The sequence below is a fragment of the Rhinolophus hipposideros genome, assembly GCF_964194185.1.
Source record: "Rhinolophus hipposideros genome assembly, chromosome: 18".
NCBI lineage: Eukaryota > Metazoa > Chordata > Mammalia > Chiroptera > Rhinolophidae > Rhinolophus > Rhinolophus hipposideros.
In genome coordinates, this window is record NC_138064.1 from 2440930 (window position 1) to 2465616 (window position 24687).

General features: G+C 51.4%; 1 protein-coding gene across 4 annotated transcripts in view; it reads right to left on the bottom strand.

Moving 5' to 3' along the window:
- Positions 1-24687, bottom strand: part of GRB10 (growth factor receptor bound protein 10) — a 131872-nt gene continuing 107185 nt past the window's right edge. For all 4 annotated transcript variants that reach the window (XM_081079427.1, XM_081079425.1, XM_081079428.1 and 1 more), the window contains 12 exons: positions 22595-22751; positions 20020-20135; positions 18937-19005; positions 17359-17496; positions 16036-16146; positions 14105-14203; positions 12429-12506; positions 11414-11530; positions 10544-10610; positions 10301-10388; positions 5505-5598; positions 1-2907 (listed from right to left, as the gene is read on the bottom strand). In XM_081079427.1, the coding sequence (XP_080935553.1) occupies positions 2761-2907; positions 5505-5598; positions 10301-10388; positions 10544-10610; positions 11414-11530; positions 12429-12506; positions 14105-14203; positions 16036-16146; positions 17359-17496; positions 18937-19005; positions 20020-20135; positions 22595-22751 (1281 nt within the window). In that variant the 3' untranslated portion in view covers positions 1-2760. The remainder of the gene's footprint in view (positions 2908-5504; positions 5599-10300; positions 10389-10543; positions 10611-11413; positions 11531-12428; positions 12507-14104; positions 14204-16035; positions 16147-17358; positions 17497-18936; positions 19006-20019; positions 20136-22594; positions 22752-24687) is intronic.

The following is a 24687-nucleotide window of genomic DNA, read 5'->3' on the forward strand; positions in this document are numbered from 1 at the left end:
GCGACAGAAAATGCAGAACGCTGTATTAATGTTTATTTTGAATTACAAGAAACAGAACATCAGTCCCTTATTTGTACAAAAATACCTGAAAGTTTACAATTAGGTTCATGAGCCAAAGAGCTATATACAGAGAGGAGCAAAGCGCATGGAACAAAGGTTTTGTCTCTTGAGTGAACACCTTCTGCGTTCCCTGAAAATGTTTACATGTCAGGCCACTTTCTGGTCACTGAGGCTTGTGCCATGACTTCCCTACCTGCCAAGAGCTAGTCCCTCCCCCGAAAGGTGCACCAATTGGCCAAACTGTCAGGCATTAAATGCAGAAAAGAGAAGACAAAACTTCTAGACTGAGGCACGTATTTCTTCAAGGTTTAGCAAACAATAAAATGTTCTGGAAGTCTAACACGTAAGGTAACAGAGGTCTAGGAAACCCGAACGCCCGAAGCGTCTGGCAGTTTCCTTCTCAACTTCGTCCAGATTGCTACATGGAGTTTTCATTATGAAATGAAAATCACAGGCAGACAGGAAAAGTCAACAGGCTGCAGAACGACCCTGAGCTGCCCGTTTACATTCATGTCATTTTAAATACAAAAATACAAGTCAAATGTCCTTCAGCCCCCGGGCTGGCGGGGCCGGACGCCTGCCTCCTGGAGGGACTGGCTGGCTGCAGGAGGCGTTCCCGGCCACCGACATGGGGCGAGCAAGACCCTGTGCGGAGGCTACACTCGCCAAAGATTCACTGTGGCCGGGAAGGTCCAAAAGACTATGTCATACCAGCTACATACAAAACTGAGTCAGAGTCAAGCTTCTGGTCTCCTTTTAAATAAAATGCGTATTTATAAATATGAAATACTGCAGACACTAGCGGTCTATCGGAGGGGGTGTGAGAGTCTCATGGCACTGGTGGACACTGGTCTATGTAAACAGAGGGGAAATCGTGGAGTTTTGTTTTGTATGATTTTTAAAGATTTTACATCCAACCAGTGACGAGAAAACTGTAACAGTGTCACTAAAGAGTCAGCCCCCTCAGTGACGTTTGGGAGCAGCGTGCACGCTGCCAGGCAAGACTTGACGTCAATGGTGTGAACAATGAGCTGGCGATAATAGGAGGAAAACGCGTTCAATTGAACGTTTGGGTTAAAAACATGTTTGACTGAAAATTCTTCATTTGCATAAGTACACCTTTCGTGGGAAACGATTAGAGTGTGGCCTGTAAACTGAAATACAGTGTTTCTAAACCACAGACTGACTGACACAGGTCTGCGTCATGGAAGCCCGTTGGGTCTGTCTGAACTGTGTGTGTGTGTGTTTCCGGGGAGCCCTGGGAGGTCGGCAGGGGACAGGCCAGTGGCACATCATTCAGAGGGGGTCAGTCAAGGGTGACAGTCGCTATCTCGGAACTGAAAATCACTTTTCACCACAGAGTCGGGATGCTTGTCAGAGACCAGAGGAAAAGTCAGGGCCATGCTCACACCTGGTAACTCAGCTCGGGAAACAGGGCAGTGGGGATGAGGAAAAACTCAACCACCATCTGACTTGGCTCCCGGCGGGGGAAGCAGTATTGTGTTGACAGAACTCCTCAACATCCAAACTGCTGTGAGGTACGAGCAGCTGCGGAGCCTCCAGCTGCCTCATGCCGCTGGCTTCCGAGGGTTTTAACAGGACGGGGGTCATCAAGGACAGACCTCTAAATGCGTCCCTTTCCATGTTTCCATCTTTATCACCATGGAAACCCATGGGCCACTGCAGGAAGCCAAGCAGGCGCCATTTTCTTATTAGGTCCTTTAATCCCAGAGGGAGAACAGCCATGAAAGGACTCATGCCACTGCAGTAGGTAAGGCAGTGATCATTCTAGAACAGGCTGAAAGTACCCCAGGTGGACAGTGAGGCATGGCGTCTACCGCTGGGTAACAGGGGTGTCTCACGAAGGCTGGCCTGCCTCCAACTAGAGGAGCGGCCACTCAGCCCTGCCATGTGTGGAACGGTGAGTTTTCTAAACACATCAAGTCTTCTGAACTTTGGAAGACATGACATGCTAATAACATGAGCATGGACACCTGTGCATAGAGAAGTGATTGACAGACCAGGGCTGCCTGACTGGTCCACAAGACATGCCAAATGCTGACCACGGGTGACACCTTTCATTTTAAAAAATGCTTTTCAAGTATACTGGGAAGGGTGAGGGTGTTTGTTATTTGGAAGCTGAATCCACCTGTGGTGACCTGCAGAAGGCGGGACCACCCTCTGGAATCATTTGGGGGCCCATGCTCCATCTCTGACGTTGGCCCATTCAAAACTGTCTTTCCATCTTGTAGGCACCAAAAAGCCACATCCCCTCCACCAGAGGCCAAATCCGACCTTGAAGACCAAGGAGTGCAAAAAGTGATCGATACAAAAAAGTAAACATGTCGGTTTTAATTGTCAAGATTATTCCAGGGCAAGAGTTCATTTCCAATTACTTCGCTCTGGTTCCCACGTGGCCCAGCCAAGATGATCATTCCAGTTTATCTTCAAATTTACGCTTGCTCTTCCGTGCCCCACCCCCCACCCCCGATTTGGCCGGCGCAGAAAGAGGGATCCCCTTGGATCCACAGCAGCAAATCATTGCCAAGTCCAACAAACTAATCAATCTTGGTAGGTTGGCACCGAAGGAACTGATCTCGCTCCCAAGGTACGGAGTCATGTGTATTCTTGACAACGCAGACACTTCTATTCGTTCCAGTGTCAACTTCCTCCCGTCGTCAGTCAAGACGAAATGTGAGGTCACAAGGCCACGCGGATGCAGTGGTGCTTGAGTTTGCAAGGCAGGACTCCTTTGTTTAGCTGGTAGAAGTCAACGAGCTGGATCAGGTCAGAGAATCTGGTGTTCCCGTCGTCAAGGCTGAAGAACATCTGCCCATCGTCCTCATACTAAGAGACACAAGAACACTCACCAGGTTAGAGACATACCTCAGGGAATGGAAGAGGGCCCATGGTCAGCAGTTGCTCCACCTGCCCGTGGTTCGGTTCCTATGGCAAGCACATGAAGTCAGCAAGGAGAGCTAGAAAATGTCAGGGCAGAAGGTCAGGAGAGGGTGTTGGCACTGGGTGCTACCAAGTCCCTAAGGTCCGCTGGCCACAGCTTGCTCCCCTGTTCCCTGATGTGGTCATAGGACCACATCTAAGTTCTTCTCAGCTTGCCTATTTTGAGGCTGAGGTTGACCAGTTAACCCATGAGCATCCATTCACTCAGCACTCCCTATGGAAGAGAGTGAGGTTGACCAGATAACCCGTGGGCACAGTCCACACAACACACCCTATGGGAGAGAGTGAGGTTGACCAGATAACCTGTGAGCATCCATTCACACAGCACTCCCTATGGGAGAGAGTGAGGTTGACCAGTTAACCCATGGGCACCGTCCACACAGCATGCCCTGGGTCCTTGTTGAAGGACTTTGGGGAAGCTCCTTCAGTCCCTCATGTTCACTTTGTTCCATTATGAAGCAAATGTTGGATTTGCTGTAAAAGATTAATAAAGATCATGTAGGAAAAGCAAGTTTCCCAGATGCTGGATTATTTGGTAACTATTTTTACTGAAATGGAGAAGCTCCACAATATTTCCTAGAAAGAACTATATAGTTGACCCTTAAACAATGCGGGCTTAGGAACACCGACCCCCACGTAGTTGTAAATCCACGTATAAATTTTGACTCCCCCCAAAATTTAATGACTTACCATAACAGTTGATTAACATGTATTTTGTATGTTATATTACATATTGTTTTCTTAAAATAAAGTAAGCTAAGAAAATAAAATGTTATTAAGAAAATCGTAAGAAGGGAAAATACATTTACAGTATTCATTGACAAAAAATCCACACACAAGGGGACTCGTGTAGTTCGAACCCATGTTGTTCAAGGGTCAAGATCAGTTTTAACTCAACCAATTTTAAGGTCAGTGACTGTAATACAGTACACATAGGAAAGTCATACTGCATGTTACCATGGAGGAAGCTAGCTTCAAACCTCAGTCGATTAATACACTTAGAACCACTTTTTAACTCCAAAAATACTGCTGGAGCCACACACACGCCCAGGAGTCTGTGTTCATGCACAGAGCTGCCATCCTGTTGCTGTAAGTCTCAACTTACTGTCCCCCTGCCAATTCTAGGACTTGGGTTATAGGGGAGAACGGCATTACATATTCTGCCTGCTCTAAAGTATTTTTTCAATTCGTCCTATATTTCAGGCAAAGAGAGTAACATCTGTGTCTACAATACAATGCAGCGAAAACCAAAAGGACTGTGAATGAAGCACTTTCTCTCAAGTAACAATTCTCAGGTTTACATATCTTTTGTGGAATCTAGGAAGATTGGGCTCAAACCCAGACTCTGTCCCTTTCTCATTTGTAAAATAAGGGCATCAGAACCCAGTGGGAAGAGGCTACACCCAGCAGTGCTTAGCAGGCTGCTTCTGCCCAGCTGACGACACTAACCAAGAATGGCCACAAGCTTCTCCAGTTCCCGCCTCCTGCCACTGTGGTTCTTAGGACGGCTAGTCTGAGGTCCCAGGCTCAAACCTGCTTGAAAACCCCCAGGTCCCACTACGTGAAGCACACATTCAGTGACCTCAGGACTTCTCAGAGGTTTACTTGTAATGGACAGAGTGATTGAGAGGACTCAGTATCTCACTACCCTCTTTTGGCAGAAAACTTCCTGGGTTTGGGTTCCACAGGAAATAGTTCACAAAAGTTGTGAGTACCAACTCATTACGTAAAACGTTTGGTATTCATGTTGTATATCTTTTCTCCAACTAAATTGGGAATTCCTGGAGCTGTGGACAGCTGTCTCCGCATAACGCCCAAATCATGAACAAGAATCTGAACTGGGGAACATCAAGGAGAGAGTTAGGTTATATCTGACAAACCTAACCGTAATTTGTTAAAAAGGTGGTGTTGACTTCAAACATATTCGATAATGATGTTTTTGGAATTGTTCAAAGGTAGATTCAGTTTTCTGACCCAAGGACCCACTGAAAGGAGCGAGGTAACGAGTCTCTGGGAGGGGGGGGGACCTTGAACATGAGTCTCCACAACCTTCTCGAATCACCTGGGAGCACACCAGCACGAATCAGACGCTTCCTCAGTTCAAGTGGCCAACAGTCAAGCGTACCGTACCGGACCTACCTGGGCTCCTGGCACGGGGCTCCCCACTCACCGTTCTCCTCTAGGTTGCCCATGAGCTCACCTTGCTCCTGCCATCAAGTGCCGCTTCCGCAGCAGCTGGGACTAGACCCTCAGCACAAGGCCGCCATTCTCTGTATAACTTCTTGGGAAACACTGTTCACATTCACAGAACAAACTTCTCAAGAAACTCTCTAAAGTCTCTCACCTGGGAGCTTGGAACTGTATGATAATTAATGATCTACAGTCTGGTTAGTCTGTAACTTGGAAATGACATTAAGAATAACACCAGAAAGCAAAAAAGAAAAAAAAAAAAGAGGATTAGTATGAAAAAAATCAATACTTACAGGTAAGATCTGAAAATTTTTAATTTTCTGGTGATGACACAGTGTGAGTACAAATGCCTTTGGATTACTCTGGCTGTCACGGAGCAGGAAAAGCCTGGAGAATGGAAAATAATCAGTTGATCGTTAATTTTAAAAATCCAGAGTTGATGTTTATAAATCTGCACATGCGCACGCATACACATACAGGCACACACACACACACTCACACATGCACACAGACAGACACACACAGACACACGCACACATGCACACTCACACATGCATTCACACATACACATACACTCACACACGGCTCACACATGCACACACACGTACACACTCCCACACGCACACTCCCACATGCACAGACGCCCACACACTTCCCTGCTCTGCCTGTCGCCATGACGCTTCAGGACACCTCACCATCCGAGTAGGCTGTAGCAGCAACAGCACCCTTCGTACCCAGACTGTGGTCTCTGAATGTCACTCTTCAGTGAAAGGAACCAGGGCTCCTTGGGAACACTGTGGATTCTATGACTAAGGCAGTGAAAGCGCAAGATGAAGCTGAACCATTTTGTTCCAGAGAGCAAGGAAGTGCTAAAAGAATGACCCAGGAGGCAGCTTGGCCAAACCTGGGCATCAAAGTAATGCCAGAAGAAATGGATCATAATCCATAGAACGGAACAGAATCTGTGAACCCACACTGGTATTGTAAATAAATGAGCAAATAAGTTAACAGGGGAGAAGGAATAACTCTTCCTGAGAGCAGAGGGCCTGCTAAATAAACAGAGAGGGAACATGGGTCAGAGAACCACTGTGTGACCGTCACCACAGACTACCATGAATGCAACAACCAGCAGATGAAATTTGATGACAAACAGGATATTTTCATAGTCTCAAAGCATCTACCCCCTAGTACTTATTTATTACAGAGGGGAAAATAGTGACTTTACAGTGGGAACACCAGTCAATACAATCTTCACTGAGTACTCAAGTCAACACCGTCAGCACTGACACGACCTTCCCTGATGGAAAGCAGTGACAATGTCTCAACTGCACTTCCGGGAGCTTCTGCCAAAATGCAACACCTAAACTCAACCAGGAGCAAAGAGACTCACCCGAGCCACAGCACATTTTAGAATAACTGGCTTCTACTTATAACAAGAGTCAATGGAAGACACAGGAAGACGCGGGAGACATGCTGGCATACGAGGGGATGTAGGATTACGAAGTGTTTTTCTCTTGCATCAGAAACTTAATTAGGACTGTTGCTAAAGCGTGACTCAGTGTGTGCGTTAGACGATGGCACTGCATTGACCTTAATCACCTGAGTTTTATATCGGTGTTACAGGGAAATAAGAGAGGACCTTGTTTCTAGAAATTTTATACTGAAATAATTAGGAATAAAAGGGCATCATGCCACTACTTATTCCCACACGGTTCAGACAAAACAAAAGGAGAGAGAGAAACGGAAAGAGAGAATGACAAAGCGAATGTGCTACAATATTCACAGTTAGGGTAACTGGGTCAATCGCACATAGGAATTCATTATATTATTCTTGCAACTTTTCTACAATTTGAAATTATTTTGAAATATTTAAAATGTTAAAATAGCACAAAGAAGCATAAATCACTGCTTTCACATGAACCAATCTGGGAATCAGCTGGTGAGATAAACAGCTATACATTAGAAAGGAAAAGTCCCAAGGCCCTAATCCAACGATGAAGAAATGGCCTGGGTAGCAACATACTTAAAGGTATTAGAAACCAAACTGCAGTATTCAGCTACGTCATCAGTCTCCACATTATAATGTTAAAATGAAGTACAGTCAAACAAGGCTAGAAAATCCTGTGCTAAAAAGGTAAAAGTTTTATTTTACTACAGGACTTCTCAGAGCCTATGAAATGGGAATATTCACCATGACTCCCAAGGGCCTCTGGGTTTTCCTGTCTTCCCTGCAATACAACCCCTTTATTTCAGGGCACATAAATACACTTTGAAGACCCCAACCAGAATTCCAGGGTTCGCTGGGCGCCTGGAAGGACGGTGGTTCGACACAAGAATGGCAGGTGGTGTGTGCGCCTCAGCAAGAGGAAGGGAAAGTCCCGTTCCTCTCCTGGGCAGAGCCGTGCCAGGTGCCTCCTGCCTCAACGGCCTGTTTGCTTTGCTCAGAGTCATTTCACTCTCAATTTGCCATCATTACGGGAAACCCAGGGGAGTGCAGGGCTCTAGGGCATCCCAGAGGAAAAGCTGGGGCTGTCCCTTTCTCACCTGTCCCTTTAATTAACTTCCTGACAGAGGAGCACACACAGACGCCGCGTTGTCTGCCCTGAAGTTTGGGGGCACGACCCCAGGAAATGCAGACGCCAGCGGCCCCAAAGGCTTGGGTTTCGCGGTCACGCCTCAAGGTTTTATATCTGGAATGATGGCTGCTTTGGAGGAGCCTGCAGCCGTGCACAGGGGCCAAGGAGCCCCGCGCGCTGTGGGACGGCTCCGCTTGAGCTGCATGACTGGGTTCCATCACCTGCAAAGGGTGGAATAACACCTCCCCTGCAGGGTCATCTAGAAGACGGTGGCTGTCACGTGGTCAGTGTCCTGCACTACAGCACCATGTCCACAGTCGCTGGAGATAACATGATCACAACTGGCACACCAAATCCAGGATTTCTGAGAGCTGCCCTGGGGGGACCACGCACGCCACGGGGTCCCACCAGGGAAAGAAGTCACTGAGCGACACAGAAGCAAAGTGGTGAGACCCAGGTCAGTCCCCACCTTTGTGGAGACCTGGAGTTAGGTATGGGGAGCTCTTTCCAGTGTGCGCCAGTGCACGCATGGAAGAACCGAGCTCCCGCACCAGCAGCTAAAAGCAAGCAGAGAGTCAGCACAGTAGAACTGCCAGTGCCAGAGGCAGACGGAGGACAGTGTCACAGCTCACATATTGACTCACTTTGTCACTCAGCGATCCTGCTACTGCCTGCCTTTCACGGTGGGGAAGCGGTGCAGAGCAGTTAAGCAAATTGCCTAGGTCACACAGCAGTGGAGCCCTTTCACTCGACTCTCCCACGTCTAAGAACCCACCAGCAAAGAGAGAGCAGCAAAACTATGACAAGATGGAGCCATAATGTGCACCCGGAAACCATGGATACGATACGAGCCGACCTGCCCCCGGCCCTGGGCAACCAACCCTCAGGACCCAGGACAAGGAGGGGCAGAATAAGAAAACAAATAGGTTTCGCCTATCTCTTAAAAAAGAAACAACAGAAGGATAAACGGACACTGATAGAAATGGCTACCTGCCGTGGGGTGGAGGGCAGGGCACAACCAACAGAGAAAGTGCCTTGTTTTATAGTTTTGACTCTGGAACCACAGAAATGCTTTCAAAAACTTAAAAATCACCATTGAGCCAAAGAGAAAAATCAGATCCACTTACAAAAAAATCAGAAAAGAATTAAACGAACCTGCCTACACAACAGTTTGGTTATAGAACCCCAGAGAATGAAGGATTAAAAGGACTGCGAAGAAATGTGAATTCAGGAGTCTTATGGAAGAAATATAGGATTAGTATTTTCGAGTTGCTAGATGGGATACAGCAAGTAAGTATAGAGTGGGGTAAAACAAGTAAGTTAATGTTGTAAGTAAGATTTTCAGAATAAGAGAAGAGAGATGCAATAAAATAAAAAAAACTGAAAACCCTGCAAACTTCCATTTGAATTGGCAATTTCAATGTGAACCCGTAATTCATTTTTCAGTTTAGAAAAACACACGTCCCAGCTTTGTCCATGGAAAAGACCTACAGATTATGGTCTCCAGACACCATTTTCCATGAGAAAGAATTAGGAAAAATGTGTCACGGGAGCCAAACGTACCTGGTCACCGATGAAATGAAACTATTAGTGTTGGGTCGAAAGAACCCAGGGGCCGACTTGAAAGAGATCCCACTGGTCAAGAGAGGACACATTGAGCAGCAAGAATTATGCGTTTTGCTTGAAACAAATCAACCACATAAGAATCTAAGTTTATAATAATAGTTTAAAAAACAAACAAAAAACCACCTCATTTGTCACTACTACAAGATAGAACACTAAGTCAGGATTCTGAAAATTGACAATTAAGGGGAAATCAAGTATTTAGCTACATTTTCCAGGAAACCAAATATATGGCAAGGGAAAAAATTTCAGCTAAGAACTGATGAAGGAATAATGGAAAACAAGGGTCTTAAACGTCGTGCTGACACAGGGAACCAGGCAAGTTCAGTGATGACTGCTGGAAACGTGCCCACTCACCCCCTCATTACGGCTACCAGTCAACACCGGTCACCGGACATGTGAGTGAAGCCGTCTCAGCCCCCACCGAGCTGGCCCACATGACAAGAGACAGCCGACGGACTCCAATTATGAGAAATGACATGCTTCGTTCTTTTAAGCCCCTAAAGTTTGGCGTTGCTTGTTCTCAGCAAAAGCTGAGTGGTTTAATGCACAAATCAACAGGTGCGAGCAAACATGTTTTTTTTTTTTCCCCATTTGTCCATGTCCTTATTAATTGAAAATAGCTAGCTAGTGTTCTTTGTCTGCGTAGTTTCAACAAGGAGGTAGGCGACGAGAACAGATGAGGATGAACAGAAATGGATGGCGAGCGCTCTTCTGACACTTACTCGTGGGCGGGCCCCATGCAACATTCCTACCTCTGAGCACGTTTTCTCCTCTTTTGTGAGGCTCTCATCGTCCCGGATGCTCTGGGGAGCTGAGCAGACCACATGCCCACACAACGCACAACAAAAGCTCAGCGGATGCCAGCTCCCACGGGCAGACGTCCTTACCCATCCACCAGGCCCTGCTGCTTGATGATCCTGTGCGACTCCTCCCTGGAGATCCTGCCGTGAAACCACTGCTGTGTCCGGTGGATCACTGTGGGAGGGGGAGAAGAGGGTGGGCTGGCCGCGGACGGACGGCTACCCAGCACGGCTGCCTCGGACCGCAGGGCCCCACTCCCTGCTGCAGCTCGGGGGCACACGTTTTAGTCCCTTTATGTACAAAAGACCAGGCCGACATGCGGAGTTTACCTGTACTGAGGGTCGATGGATGGAGGGGGCTTTGGCTACCCAGCACATTCATCCGAGTGCTTCTCTTCTGCAAAAGAAATGCCCACGTTAGCCCCAGTAGCAGACAGACAGGACCTGCAAGCACCTGTGCACACACCTGGGTTGGGAAGCCTGGCCTGGGGGGAGGGGCAGGGCCCTGGATGGTGGAGTGAAAGCGGCCCCATGGAGAACAAGAGCTTACAGGTGGTAAAAACAAGAAGAGAAGCGTCCGCATTATTGTTGGACCCACTACCGAGGCGCAGACTCGTCTCCCACACAGAGGGTGTCGGGGAGGGTGATCAATCTCCGCAGAAGAGCACGAGCTGGTCTCGCACTCTGGGGGGTCTGAACACTGCTCTTCAGAGAGGTGGGCTGGGGGTACCCTCGGAACTGAAGTTAGGGAATGGCGTCTGCGCCAGAGCTGTGGGCTCCTGTTTTGGACATTGTCGTTGGTGCTCAGGCAAGCGTGGAATTTGGGTGACTGTCTTCTGTGTAGACACTAGGACCTCAGAGTGAAGAGGACATTCAAGGCTGCAGAGCCAGTCAGCAGTCCAGCCACGAGGCACAGGCTCCGTGCTCTGCACAGACGCCTGACAGCAACTCAGCAGGAGCCATTTGGTGCACGAGCCAAGAGGCCAGAGGGCTCTGCTCCTCTCCTGGTCCTTTCTGGGGAGCCCGGGGACAGGAGAGTGGGGGTGGCCAGGTGCTAAGAACGTGAGGAGCCCGGCAGTGGAGAACTCGCTGCCACCTTCCCTCCCCACTACCTCACCCCCTTGCCAGCCCTACAGAGCCATTCTCCTGGAGAAGCCCCGTGCTGGCACCGGGGCCTGTCCTGGCGGGCCCACGGCTCACCCTCCAAGCATGGCCTTCCTCAAGGGCTGCGCTCTGGGCTTCAGCTGGGTTCTCGATCACTCTTCCTGTTTGTCCAGAAAAATCCATCGCCACGAGAGAGTTCTCAGATACACTGCGCTGGAAAGGTAAGGCCACAGGGTCTTGAGGGTAGGGAACCGGGCGACAGCAGCACTCAGGGGAACGGCCGGAAAAGGGTGACGGGAGCGCCCCTCCCACCTCCCAGCACTCTGAGGGGCGGCTGAAAATTCAGCAAGGAAAGGGCCCTTGAGCAAAAACTGGTTAGGGGTTCTCTAAGAATAAGAAACGTTCCAGTTCCCTCTCGGTGTTCAAAAGCCGCTGGGGAGGCCCCTGGCGCCTGTGGGGTGTGGACCGCGTGGTCCATCTCAGGCTCCCTAGCTGAGACTATCGGGCATCAGAGAAATGGAGAGTCCATGGCTGAGCCCGGCCTCCACCGGCATCCACAGCCTTCCCTCAGCTAGGGCAGTTCAGGAACACATGTGGCCGCTCTCTGTGACACAATGTGGCACAGTGTCCTAGGAACAGACATGGAAGGACCTGTGAGATCACATTGCAGACGATGAGCGTTTCTGCACCTTCGCAAAGCAAAGTGTGTCCTGAGGACGAGCAGGACTCACTATGATCTCTCAGCTCTCGGAAGCGAAGGACTCGAGCATCATGGTCACCGCACCCATGGATCTCCGGGTGGAAATGAAGGGACCATGGCCCCTGGCGGGAGCCCAGGCCACTGGGGACCATTCTGAACATCAACCTGACCTTCCGGGAGGGGACTGCGTGGTGGGCAGGGATGGCACAGGAGTTCGCTCCTGGCAGTCCCACTGGTGAGACCACAAAGCCAGCCCCCGGGACATGGGACGTTGTGGGACATGAGGCTTGTCTGAGACACAGCTCGCCTGGAGCTTCTCTCGGCAACCTCGTCTGAGATGAGACGTCCACAGCACGTGTGGATGTGGCAGCTGAGGGCGGCCTGGCTGTGGAAGGACACGGCTGTACTTACCACTGGGGTGGAGAAGGAGGACAGCAAGGCTTTCCTCTGCTGGGGAACCCTGTAGCTCTGGTACAGGAGCATTCCGTACTGGAGGGGGAAGGCAGAGTCAGTCACCAGGGCTGGGGGGCTGCCAAAGCCCCTCCAGGCATGCTACCGCTTTCCCTTCTCATTCCCCTTTCTGCTTTTTCCAAAACAAAGTATATATATGCAGACCAAAAGCAAACAAACAAAATACACAAATATATAAAACGTCCAAGGCCTCCCTCCCACCTCTGCCACCATTTGCACAGCTGCCTCTACTCCCCCGATCTGTATTTTCTCCTGCAGTCTTATACGATGTTTACTCATGTCACAGCAAATATAAATGTTTCCCCCATACGTGGTAGCATGCTCTCTATATACAGTTCTGCACTGGGCTTTTGAATTGTTAACAGTGTATCCTATTTTTCCACAAGGGAGCCCAGAGAGCCAGCCAGTTCTTTTTATAGCTGCAGAGTGTTCCCGTGAATGGATATCCTGTAACACATTTAACCAGGTCCCTGCTGATGGGCATTCAGATTTAAATCTCGCTTGTAAAGCAATAGTCCATGACATACAGTATCTTATTCCAACACTAACATATCCTCTTCTATTACGAAACAGTAACATTTTCATTTTGATCTTTTTGTTTTATCAGTGGCAAAAGTGAAACAAAATGAGGTTCTGGGACAGAGAAGTCCAGGGAGCCCGGTCCCCAGAGTTTATGTTCTGTGGCGTCTCCGAGGAAATCTCCGAGGAGACGTCCTTTCTTCAAGTGACTCCACCATGCGTCTCGGACCAGCTGGAAGCGCCAGTGAGGGCTGGGGGTTTTACTATCAAGATTCTGAGGCCATTGCATGTGTCAGCCACAGGTGACCAAATCAATTTCCTCTAGACCCCTGGATTTGAGCCAAGTTTGTCTCGGTCAACTGACTTGTAACTCGTGTGGGCTTTATAAACACAAGTGATTTCAGACACATGGGGTACATGTGTGCACACAGGAGCATTGGGTGGGAAATGGACAGTGACGTGTGCTCTGCTATCACGTGCTTAGCTGTCACTCAGGAGCTGGTGGAATCACTTTGTCAGTTACTATGACATTGCCATCAGGGCGTTATCCTGTTTGAGGCCCCATGCAGGACATTTCCTTTAGAACTTGCTGTAAGGAGACACTCTCTCCCCTTGGGCACTGTGATGACCTATACAAGTTGTCATGGGCCCCCCATGGCCCTGGGTTTTCTGGAAGCCAGGAGTCTGATGGTCGGTTATGAAAACAATTCACCCTCCTGGTGAACCCTTTGCGCCCCGGTCTCCTGGCCCCGACCTTCCTATTCCTATTCCCTAACCCAGAGCTTCTCCACTCTGAGCCATTCCCTGCCCCCACGCCCCCGGGCACACATGGTGATGTCTAGAGACATTTGTGTTTGTCTCACCTGCTGGGGTTGCTACATCGAGTGGGACGCTGCTAAGTGTCCTATAATGGCAGGGTGGCCCACGCCAACCCCAAATGTCAACAGTGCCCTGGTAAGCAAGGGGCTACTTTCCCCCCATGAAGTCTCCGTGAGAAGCTCCTGAGACCCCACGGAAAGGTGTGTGACAACACACGGTAATGAGAACACTGGAGGGAATGGGCAAGAGCCGGGCGTCTGTAGGGAGCACACAGGTACCTTGAGGAGCCGGAAGGCTGTCATCCAGCAGGTCCGGCCCTGCTCATCCTCGGCACACAGCAGACGCAGCTCCTTGCTGTGATGCATGACTTTGTTTGTCTGAGGGAAATACAGGGGGCCCAGTGAGCGTCAGCCAGCCAGCCAGCCAGCCCCGCCTCCTGCTCCAGCCAGCAGGACCGGACTCGACACACACCAGACGACAGGTGACGTCCTGACGGGGCCAGGCAGGTGTCCGCACACCCTGCGCCCAGCGCCCTTCCTTCCTGTTACTTAGCTGAGTGATCAGCCCTCCTCCAGGGGGCTCTCAGAGGAGGGCACCAGGGGCAGGGCGCTTCTGACTCTGAGGATGGAAGTCATGTTCATGGGAGGAGAGCTGCTCTAGAGTTACAGAGGAAAGGTCTTCACGGTCACCTCTCAGAAGGACTGAGGAGGCGGCTGGAGGAGGGGCCCTGGCCGGGCGAGCCAGGGACGGGGGGACCCCGAGGGCTCAGGGCTGAGCAGTTCTCAGTGGTCCCAAGGATGGGCCGTGAGCAAGGCCCACAGAGGGACACCAGTGTCACCCGAGAAGAGGGGGACTGAAGCGGGGCCAGCAGCCTGCGGCCTCGAGTTCACCGTCACAGCTCTCACCAGGGAGAGACAGCAGGAGCCCCACCCAAAGGCAGGGTTTATTTGGGGATGGAAGAGACATGCAGGTATTAGCTTATCTGGATCTCCCTGACCTCAGATGCAAGGGACAACGTTGGGGGGACACTGTCCCAGGAAGAGACATGAGTGACCAGCCTGCCTGTGGCCAATGCTGTGGCGTAGGAGAGCCATTGCCACCTGGGCCCTCCCGGCTGCCCCCTGCAGCCCCTCCCGAGGCCACCCCTGCACCTTGGGCCGTGCACTGCTTGGTAATAGCCTCCCAGCACCCGCAACCCAAGGGCGCTTCACGGAGTGCGGGGCAAGGTGCAGTTTAGGGTGGGAAGTGCCCCTGACTCCCATCCTCTCCTTGGATGGGGTCGCGCTCGGCTCAGAAGGTAACCCAGCTGGGTGACTCCAGGCACATTACTCACTGGGCACCAGGCACAGGCAACAGGCTGCTGTGGTTCCCACCCCATAAGCGCCTGGGGACACTCAACAAGATGATGGAGGTAAAACCTTCAGCAGAGTATCTCGGCATAGGGAGTATTTAGTAAATTTTACCTACTGCTACACTAACGAGCATCACCACAGCCTCCCAGGGGAGAAGAGCGGGCCCAGCCCACAGGTGTGTGTGTGTGTGAGTGTGTGTCTGTGTGCGTGCATTTGTGTTTGCGTGTGTGTGTGCACGTGTGTGTGTGCATTTGTGTTTGCGTGTGTGTGCGCGTGTGTGTGCGTGCATTTGTGTTTGCATACACACATGTGCATGTGTGTACGTGTGCATGTGCACACGTGCATATATGCATGTCGGTGCCTGCACGTGTGTGCACGTGAGTAAATATGTGAGCACATGCCCCCACTCACATGCACACAGAAAGAAAGGAGCGACTCTCATCCAACTCTCCCAGTGACCAGAGCACACACAGAAGGCATATGCTCACTCAGTCCCCTGGAGGCCACCCAACACGCCGGGGTGGGGGCTGTCCTCCTGCGGGGCGAAGGCCGCAGCTCTGCCTGGAGGCCGCAGCCATGGCCCTAGGCCACTGAGCCCATCAACAGGTATTACTGCCTTGTTTTGTTTGGTTTTAACCATCCTGCTTTCCTCTGGGCTTCTGAGCTACTCAAGGACCCAGGCATCGTAAGTACAAAGAAATATTTTTATATGAATGAATAAATCCAGTGTGAAGCTGTGTTTCTGTTTTTTTTAAAAAGCAACGGCCAAGAGAGGAATTTACTGTTTGAATTCCAAAGTGTCCAGCGGGATGCTGAGGGTTGGCTGGCAGCAGTAGGCAGGGCTGGAGGGGGCGTACCTTAATGCAGAAGCCGAAGTCTGTGGGGGCGCTGTACTGCTTCCTGCCCGCGATCAGGGAGAAGACGCTGCAGTCCTCCAGGTCGGCCAGGAACTGCAGGTGTCTGGGCTCCTGTGGAAAGGCCGCTCAGGTTTACCGGGGAGAAGGCCTGCCGCACCGCCAAGGGCGAGTGTGTGCTGTCCTCGCCAGCAGAGGGCAGCGTGTGTGGGCGTTCCCCTCCCCTCTGACATTCTGCACATCTCAACCATCGCATAAAAGAAACGCTAAGTTAAAACCCAATTCACCCAGCCTCTGCCAAAAAGCCCACCCCCTTTCTAGACATAAGACTGTTAGAATGCATTTGACACTGTGCCAAATCAGAGCCCCATAACCAAATATTCAAACTGAAAACCGGAAAAAATCTGGATCTCGAAGGTAGGAGCACACACTCAAAAGCAGGCCCCATCCCAACTTCGCTCCGTTGTGTGTTCCGAGTCCAGCTGTGCCTGCAGCTTTCCCGTGGACACCTGGTCCCACCCCTGTCCTCCTCACCCTCCACCCCAGCACTGGGGCCTGCTCTAGGCTGCCCATGCCCCTAGTTCAGCACCCAGGGTGGTGAGGAAGCCATAAACCAGAGAGAAGTTTCCCTCCCCGCCCTGCGTCAGCCGGAAGCCGCTCCCTCTGCAGAGGAAGGAGCCCGTCACCCGCCCACATTCCTTCTCTCTGGCTCGCACCCCGGGCAGCTGCTGACTTCTCAGAGCACAGCAGTAATCAGCCCCCTCACTGAGGGTCCTCCCTCTTTCTCCAGGCAAGAGCAGGAGACACCTCAGCTCTTAGGGGGGAACGCATGGCCGAGGTCAGCTGGGCACGACGCCCACTGCAGGGCGTACGTGGACACGAGGAGAAGAGTGAGGGAGCGGTGCAGAGGCCCCACAAGGGGGGCCGCACAAGGGAGGCCGCGAGGCACCGCTGTGTTGGCAGGCCCGAGCGTCCTCCATCTCAGCTCTCCCCCTCCTGCTGGAGACACGTACAGAACCGCAATTTATTCCATAAAATGGCTCTAACAGCCCAGGGTAGACTGCCTTAGGGCGGCAGTGCTCTCGTCTGTACAACTAGCTTGGACGCGGCCTGGGCGAGCAGGGCTGATGCAGCCTGGGGGTCCCAGGTCTGTGTTATCACCGGGTGTCTGAGGACCAGCGGACAGGTAACGCTGAGTTTAGCTGGTACACAGTTTTATCAGTTCCCACGAGCTTAGCGGAACCTCAGGGCCACTTTAAAAGGCAGCCCCCCGTCCACTGTGCAGGCTCCCAGCCTGGTGTGATAGGCAGCGGGATTAGAGCTCACCTTTGAGACCCCCTTTGTGGAGCAGTACAGGCCAGACCTCCGCAAACACATGTAGAGCTTCTTCCACGATTTCCTCCCCAGCTCCTTCACATGCAGAAACCCTTGAACTTCAGGACAACTACTAGAGTTCAGAAAAATCTGTTGAAGAGCACATTTTAAAAGTCAGATAGGCTGATATAAAACAATTAAGCAACTATATTATGAGCATTGCTGACAGTTTGACATTTTCTGAATTACTAAAATCCTCTTCTTTGGGTCAAACTGAGAGTTTTCAAATGCTATGCTTCCTTTCAGAAGTCTCACAAACCCCATCTACACCGGTGTTGCATAGAACGTAATTAGTATGTAAACACCAACAAGCAAAAGGACCTTTCCCACACTGATGAAAAACACAAAGTCACTCATTTCCTCGTAAGACAATACAGTTAAGGATCCTGCCCTTTATTCTAATTTTCCATGAAGCACCCCACCTGGTCATCAAAGTCTGGCCAAGAGGAAGTGCCAGGAGCAACTGCTCAGGACCAAGCGCCTTGCTGTCACTTCCCAGGGTCCGCTCCAAGTGAAAGGTGTGTAAACGGGGTCCCTCTCTCCTGGAACGCCCTGGTGACAGCTCACTGTCCCAGCTAACTCCTCCCACAGGCGGCAGGTCCTTCTAAGGGAGAGGGAGGCTGAGAGCCTCTGGGGGGTAGGCCTGGGAGGTGACTCTGGCAGGACCTTCCCACTGGACTGAGGGGACATGGCTCCTCCCGCAGGGGGGATGGGCCAGCCAGACAGAGTCCGGATGTCCCCGGGCCAGTTCTTCTGGTGTCTCAAGACGTCACTGAGCACCCCCACGAACTCACAAGCCACCTCAGATCAGGCAATCAGAAAAGCCATTCACCATTTCGTCATCACTGTGCACGAGCCATGACAACTAAATGGGGACAACTCTTGCAAACACTGCTGAAGAGGCTCTGGTCTCACAGGCAGAGAGAAGTCCCGCGACTCACCATGCAGGAAGAGAGGCCAGGCGCTGCGTTCTGGAGGAACTCAGTGTTAGTGGCTTCTCTTACTGCACCGGCAGAGTGGCGCCGCCCTGCTGCACAGCTTATTCCCTCACCTAACAGTTTGTACACAGAGGCATATCTGGGGGGGGCAGCAATACTCCCTTCTCTGTTCCCTACTTCCCTGGGAATGTGCAGCAAGTGTACAGAGGCCTCTTGTGCTCCCTCCGTGGACAAGGGTTATGGGCAAAGGCCGCGTTTCCTTGGAACAGACGACGAGGTAGAGGGACAACTAGACAGGTGTCCTCATCGGATCTGCGCTCCAACACGAGCTGGGAGAGCCCGCAGCACCCCCTCCTGCCCTCCACGGGGAATGCTCCAAGTCACAGGAAGCTTTTCCTGTTTGCAAGGACTTGTTTTGCTTTGAAGGAGCCGGCTACATATAGATTTCCCAAGTAAGCATTTATTTCTGGTTACTCTACGCCCCACTGGGAGCCAAGGCTAATCTGTGATCACAAATGCAATCGCTCCAAGCTTCCACAAGGCTGCCATGACAGCTTGAGAGACTTCCGCCCAACACTGTCTCACCCAGTACCTGCAAAAGGTGGGTCTGACTGCCATTGGACTGCTGGCACAGAGTGACCATCTGTTCTGGGAAGAAATTCTAAGGAAATGGAAAAACAAACATGTTACAGGGTAGCTCCGAAGTGGGGAAAAGCACACTTACGGGCATGCCAGTTCTAAAAGCATTCCTACAGCGACAGTTATATACACTTGCATTTAAAACGATAGTCCTTTTTATGCCCTTGTCACACAGTGGAAACATCTGCTTCAAAAGGCTGAACTGTTTCCTTAAACGCTGACATAAAGTTTGGAGCGTCTCTTATGTCGAATGTGAATTCACGTCTCACAGTGTCACCAAGGCAGAGGGCTGCCACGAATCGTAACTCAGTGACACAAGCGCATGGCATGAGACAAAGAACTCTTGAAACTAAAAGATGAATGTAGTGACGTGAAAAGACTCCCAGTGTATCACCCAAAATAATTATCAAATCTCTTACTTTCAAATAAAAAGCAGCTGACCTATTGGGGCTGGAAGTTGACTTGGGTCTTCTCCCCAGTCTCCGAGACTCTGCCTCACGACTCGGAAAGGGGCACACATGCTACGGCAGGTATGAGGCCCCTTATCCTGATATTTCACAAGACAAGTGCCCACTCCCCAAAACACAAATAGAAAAGGAAAGAAAGTGATGGAGAACTAGCCGAACACGCCTGCATGAGGATTTTTCTACTCATTCTTCCACAAACAATCACGAAATAATGTTTGAGGCTTTCAGAGAATAGTGAGTTCTTATTCTGAGTATCTGACCAGTTTGTTCCAAATGAAGAACCCCTGCTCTCTCGCTCTCTCTTCTTAAGAGATGCAGCTCCCTTTCCACCATTACTGTTGGAAGAAGGCTCGATGGATGGCCTTGGGCCGGTACCAAGGCTCTTCATGCAGCATTAGAGCTTGAGTTTTGAGCGAGGGAGCTTTGCTGACTAGCAGCGCTGACGGGCAAAGCAGTCTGCTGCCCCCTGAGTCTCACTCAGTCGCTTTATATTCTGCTCCTATTATACCAAGAACCAGCCGCAAGACTTCAAGAGTTCCACACCCCAAACCCGGAGAGGTGAGACTCACCGTGGGGTTTTTGAAAAACTCGTATTTTGCATAATTCTTCCTGAACAAAAATTTACTCTCGCTGGCCATGGTGGTCTCCACCTGAACTACCAGCTCGTGATCCTCCAGGCACCGTTCTGGAAGGGAAAGGAACACGTGTGAGAAGCGCGGGAGGAAGCAGGTGGAGCCCGCAAGGCAGCGTCACCGCCCGTCACGAAATCTGGGTGGCTTCCCATCCTCCTGTAAACACCGGGAGCGAAGAGGAGGTCGAGAGCGCACAGAAATCACGTCTCTCGTTAATGCACTACCGAGGGTGACCGAGGCCTTAAGGCACAACCTGAGGAGCTCAGCTCAGTCCTCACTGGTACATGTTACACACTTCCTCTCCCAAGTGGGCGTCGACAGAAAGTTAAGGGGAGAATCAGTGAAGATTCGGAGCAAATGATTTTTGCCCTGAACTTAAAAAAGTCAACGCTCATACAGGACGCAGACTACACCTGGGAAGTGTCCCAAGGCAGAGGTGACTGGGGGGCCCCGGGTGGGGGGCCACCGGAGGGACAGCACGGTGGCCGAGGCAGCCCGGCTTCCGCGTCCCGAAGCCAGGTCGCCAGAGGAAGAGAACAAGGCGGGCTGTGCCATCATCGGGGGACAAACACCGTCCCCACGGCTGAAGCCCCGCGCCACACCATCCACATCTCGGTGTGTTCCCGCCGACGGCGACATCGCGAGGATGGGCAAGCAGACATGTTACGCAGCACGCTTGCATGCGTGCTCGCCGCACACACTCGTACACACACTGCAGGGCACTTGAGTCGGCAGTGCTGTCGCCCTGGAAAGGTATTTCCCTCACAGTTGGAACTCTCGGGTTCCACGTGGAGCAGGAAGAACGGGACGTGGCACTGTTCTGCTCCGATGGTGGTCACACCCCTCCCGCAGGTGCCCTCAAAGGCTGCTCCGACCGGGCGGGGGTGACAGGGAACTAACCCTATGAAGTCATGGAACAAGCAATACGAGAAAATCCCTGGCACCTTCAACATGTGGCCTGGCCCACGTGGCAGAAAATCAAACCCTCGGGAACCGTCACAAAAGGGGAAGGTGCTCCTTCAAAGCCCCCCATCTCCTTTCACATGTCCAAAGCTGAATCCCTACAAAAGTGCCACCTTGAAGGAAGGATGAAGGTGAGAGGGGAAGCGTTTCTAAGTCTCAGAGTGAGGACAAAGAATTTCTGTCTGCCAAGGACGGCTGTCGCCAGGCGCTCACCATCTGAGATGGGCCACACCCGCATGCAGCTCACTCAGCTGTGGTTTCCACATGACAAGGAAAGCCTTGCATGTAAAGACCTATTCAAAGCCCGGATTTGCCAAGGAAAGAGATTTCCTCCCCATGACTGCCAGAAGGTCCACGGTGCCCCAGGAAGGGCTGCCTGGCACCATCAGTGCATCAGGGATGGGCCCACTTGTCCCTGGCCCAGCTATGGAGGGACCCTGTGGCAACACCTGAACCAAAACCCTGCCCTGCGTTTCCCCAGGCCAGGAAAAGAGAAGAACCATGCACAATCTGGGTGTGCAGTTACACGTACATTTGCTTTCAAAAAAGAGGTTGGCTCAATGTCAGTCACTTGAAATGGATTTTCCATGTGGAAAACAAATCAGTGACTTCTGCTGAGATTTTTATTCAGAGAAAATATTTCTGTAGTTATAGGGGGGAAAAATACCAGCTACCCAAAAACCTGATGATGGTCAGTTAATAGATTTAACGTTTTGTTTGTTTGTTTGTTTTTTACCAGGTAAAAGGAGAAATAAAAAAGCAAGGTGGCAGCTACCTAAGTGAGGCAGAGGCAGACGTCTACGTCCAAAGCAAAAGGCATTTTGTCTCTGACAAATCGTGAGGCGAATCCCGGCGACCAGTGGAAACACCAGCCGTAAGGGGGACAGGGCCACAGCACGCCCAGGATCCTCACTCCCCCTCTTCCCACCTCCCTGGGCCCCGCCCTGGCAAAGTCCCGCAAACGCTGCAGCACACAGACTGTGAAGCATGGCCTGCAATCGGGCCCCAGGATAGACGGGAACTGGGGAGCAGGGGACCCGTGGACCCCGACGGCAGCGTGTGTCTCCGTTCCTCACTCTGGTGATGCTGGGGGGGCCCAGACACACTCAGGTGAAAACAAAGCTGCTCCATAATTGCCTTTTCTGTTCAGTGCGTGTGAATCAGGAGCCAGTGACCCACAGCGGGGTCGGGAACGCTGTCTGAGCCCATTTCCCGCAGACCCGCATGCAGTCACCCGCGTCTGCACTGAGTGCCCAGGGCACCGGTCTTCACTGCGGGCAGAAAGCCACCCGGCAGCACCCGCTCAAAGCCCCTTTTTCCAGTTCTAATTTTCTCTGTGACTCGGGAGATTCTGTTAAACCATCACATCACCACCCATAAACGTCACGTTATTACAATGACCAAGAGCCAGACTCTGACAGCACGGAGGGGACAGGGCCGAGAGGGAGAAAGGTGGAGTTTTAGGAGAGAGGAGAGGTGGACGCCACGCGGGCCGGGACACGGCTGTGACGCAGAGGCTTGCACGCCACACACCCACGTGCGGGCCTACCTATCCCCAGCTGCGGGTGATGTTCAACCAGGGTCCAGCTATTGTCGTCCACACAATGACTTCTGTACACCAGCAACTGGCACAGGTCCCTGGCCGTCATGTCTGCGAGAATCTCCACCACTTTGCAGGTCCCGTCTTCACCAAAGACTTTAACATCCTGCAACACACAAAGGGGACACTCCCGGTGAACATCTTCGGGTGTTTAAGAAATAAAAACGGAACAGAATCAAAGAGAAAAAGACCACCGTGCTCCAAGCAGCAGGCCGGGCCGGCTCCGTGTCCATCCACTGCCCAGCCCTCACATGGGCCAGGGCACCGCGTGATGGCCTCAGAATGCCCAGGACACTTGGGACACCAGTGCGGCCAGCCCTAGGGTACGCGAGGCTTCCCAACGACCTGTCTTAAGAAGCAGCAGAATTCACTTGATGTCCGGCTGGGGGCTGGAGTTGGACATTTCACAGTGGAAACAATTGTAAAAACAAATTGAGCAACAGAAATCCTAATTTTTGGTTTCGATGGCTCCACCTGCTGTCCCTTCCCAGTGTCCAGGGTGCAGCGGTTAGTACCCATGACCTTCTCCTGTCACTCACTTCCTAGGTCATGATCACTGAGGCTTGGGAGAAAAGTCAGTATAAATACACTGAAATTTAAAATACTAAGAAAAAGGGCGTTGTAAGAATACAGTCCCAGAATTCTTTGGCCCCTTCCCCCTATAAAATCACAAGCAAGCTCCATTTTTTGGGTGCTGCTCAAAGACAGTACAAATGAATGGCTCCCAGGCAAAGGGACGCCAAGCGGAGCGATCCAGAGGGCAGGAAACACACTCTGTTCACACCATAGGATGCAGCCTTTAGGGGAATGTGAGATGTTGAAAAAAAAAAAAAATCTCACCTCAACAGACTGGAAAAAGCAGTCAGAGGAACAAGATGGCATTTTAAGTTCACACTGCCTCTTGAAAGGGAGTTTGTCCCTGGCCTCTCCTACCGTCCCTGGCGGGCTGGGCGCCCCTCCCGCACGGACCCACCAATGGCTGGCTGTGTGGACGCCCTGGTGGGCAGGCTGTCTCCAGGCAGGCAGGGGACCTGCTCCCAGGCTGCCCTGGGCTCTGTCTGCCAGGTAGTGAATCAGCCACCTGGGCAGACCAATCAGGTCCCTCGCTGGGCCTGATGCAATCGCTCCCCCCCTGGCTCCCCACTGCCCCAAGTGCCCACCGGCCCAAGGTGGAGGTGATGACAACAGGGCAGCCACACCACGCTCACACCAACACCCCAGAAAAGCCCCTGCTAATTTTTTCCCCTGGTGCTGAAATAAGCATGCACTCAGAGCCTGAGCACCATTGTTCTCCGAATTGGGCCCTTCTGCCAAGTCTCTTAGAGGTCTTTGTCCCCCACCTCAGGCCATCAGCGACAAATTTGGATGCTTTCTGTGGCCTGGGGGTGTCAGCGGGTCCCCACAAACTGGCTGCAGCTCTCAGTGCTCTCTCTCTCTCTCTCTCTGTCCCTTTTCTTGAGTTTTTCTAACCAGGAGCTACTTTGTCTGAACACTGATTTCCCCCGAGGACTGTGGCGGGAGGGCCAGTGCTGGGGAGAAATCACACAGGGATGGCACTGTCCCATGAGACGGTCTCCCGCCCTTCCACAGCTCCTGGCCAGGAAGGAGTTAATGCTCACTCAGCCTGGAGTCCCAGGGGGAGGGGAGGCTGGGCCAGCCTGGAGACTAGCGCTCCAGGTGGGCAGCCACCACGGCAGCCACCCCCAACCCCAAAGAAATCTCCAGGCTGTATCAGAACTGAGACCTGCTTTCACTTCACAGTCGCCCTTAAAGAAATCCACCCTTCTGTTCCAGAATTTATGTTTCACTCAACGAAAGTTATAATTATACAAAACAAATCAAGTATTCAAACACAGCTGACATGACTACGTCTATAAAAATATAATTTAAAACAAAGAAAATACGTCTCTGGTCTATAGGTAAAAACTTTTTAAAAAAATGCATGAACATAAAAAGGAAAACCAATTTAGAAAACAGAAGTGGATTCACACAATTCCTTATAATAGTATAATAATACGCTGTGTCATCAGCCACGTCTCCCA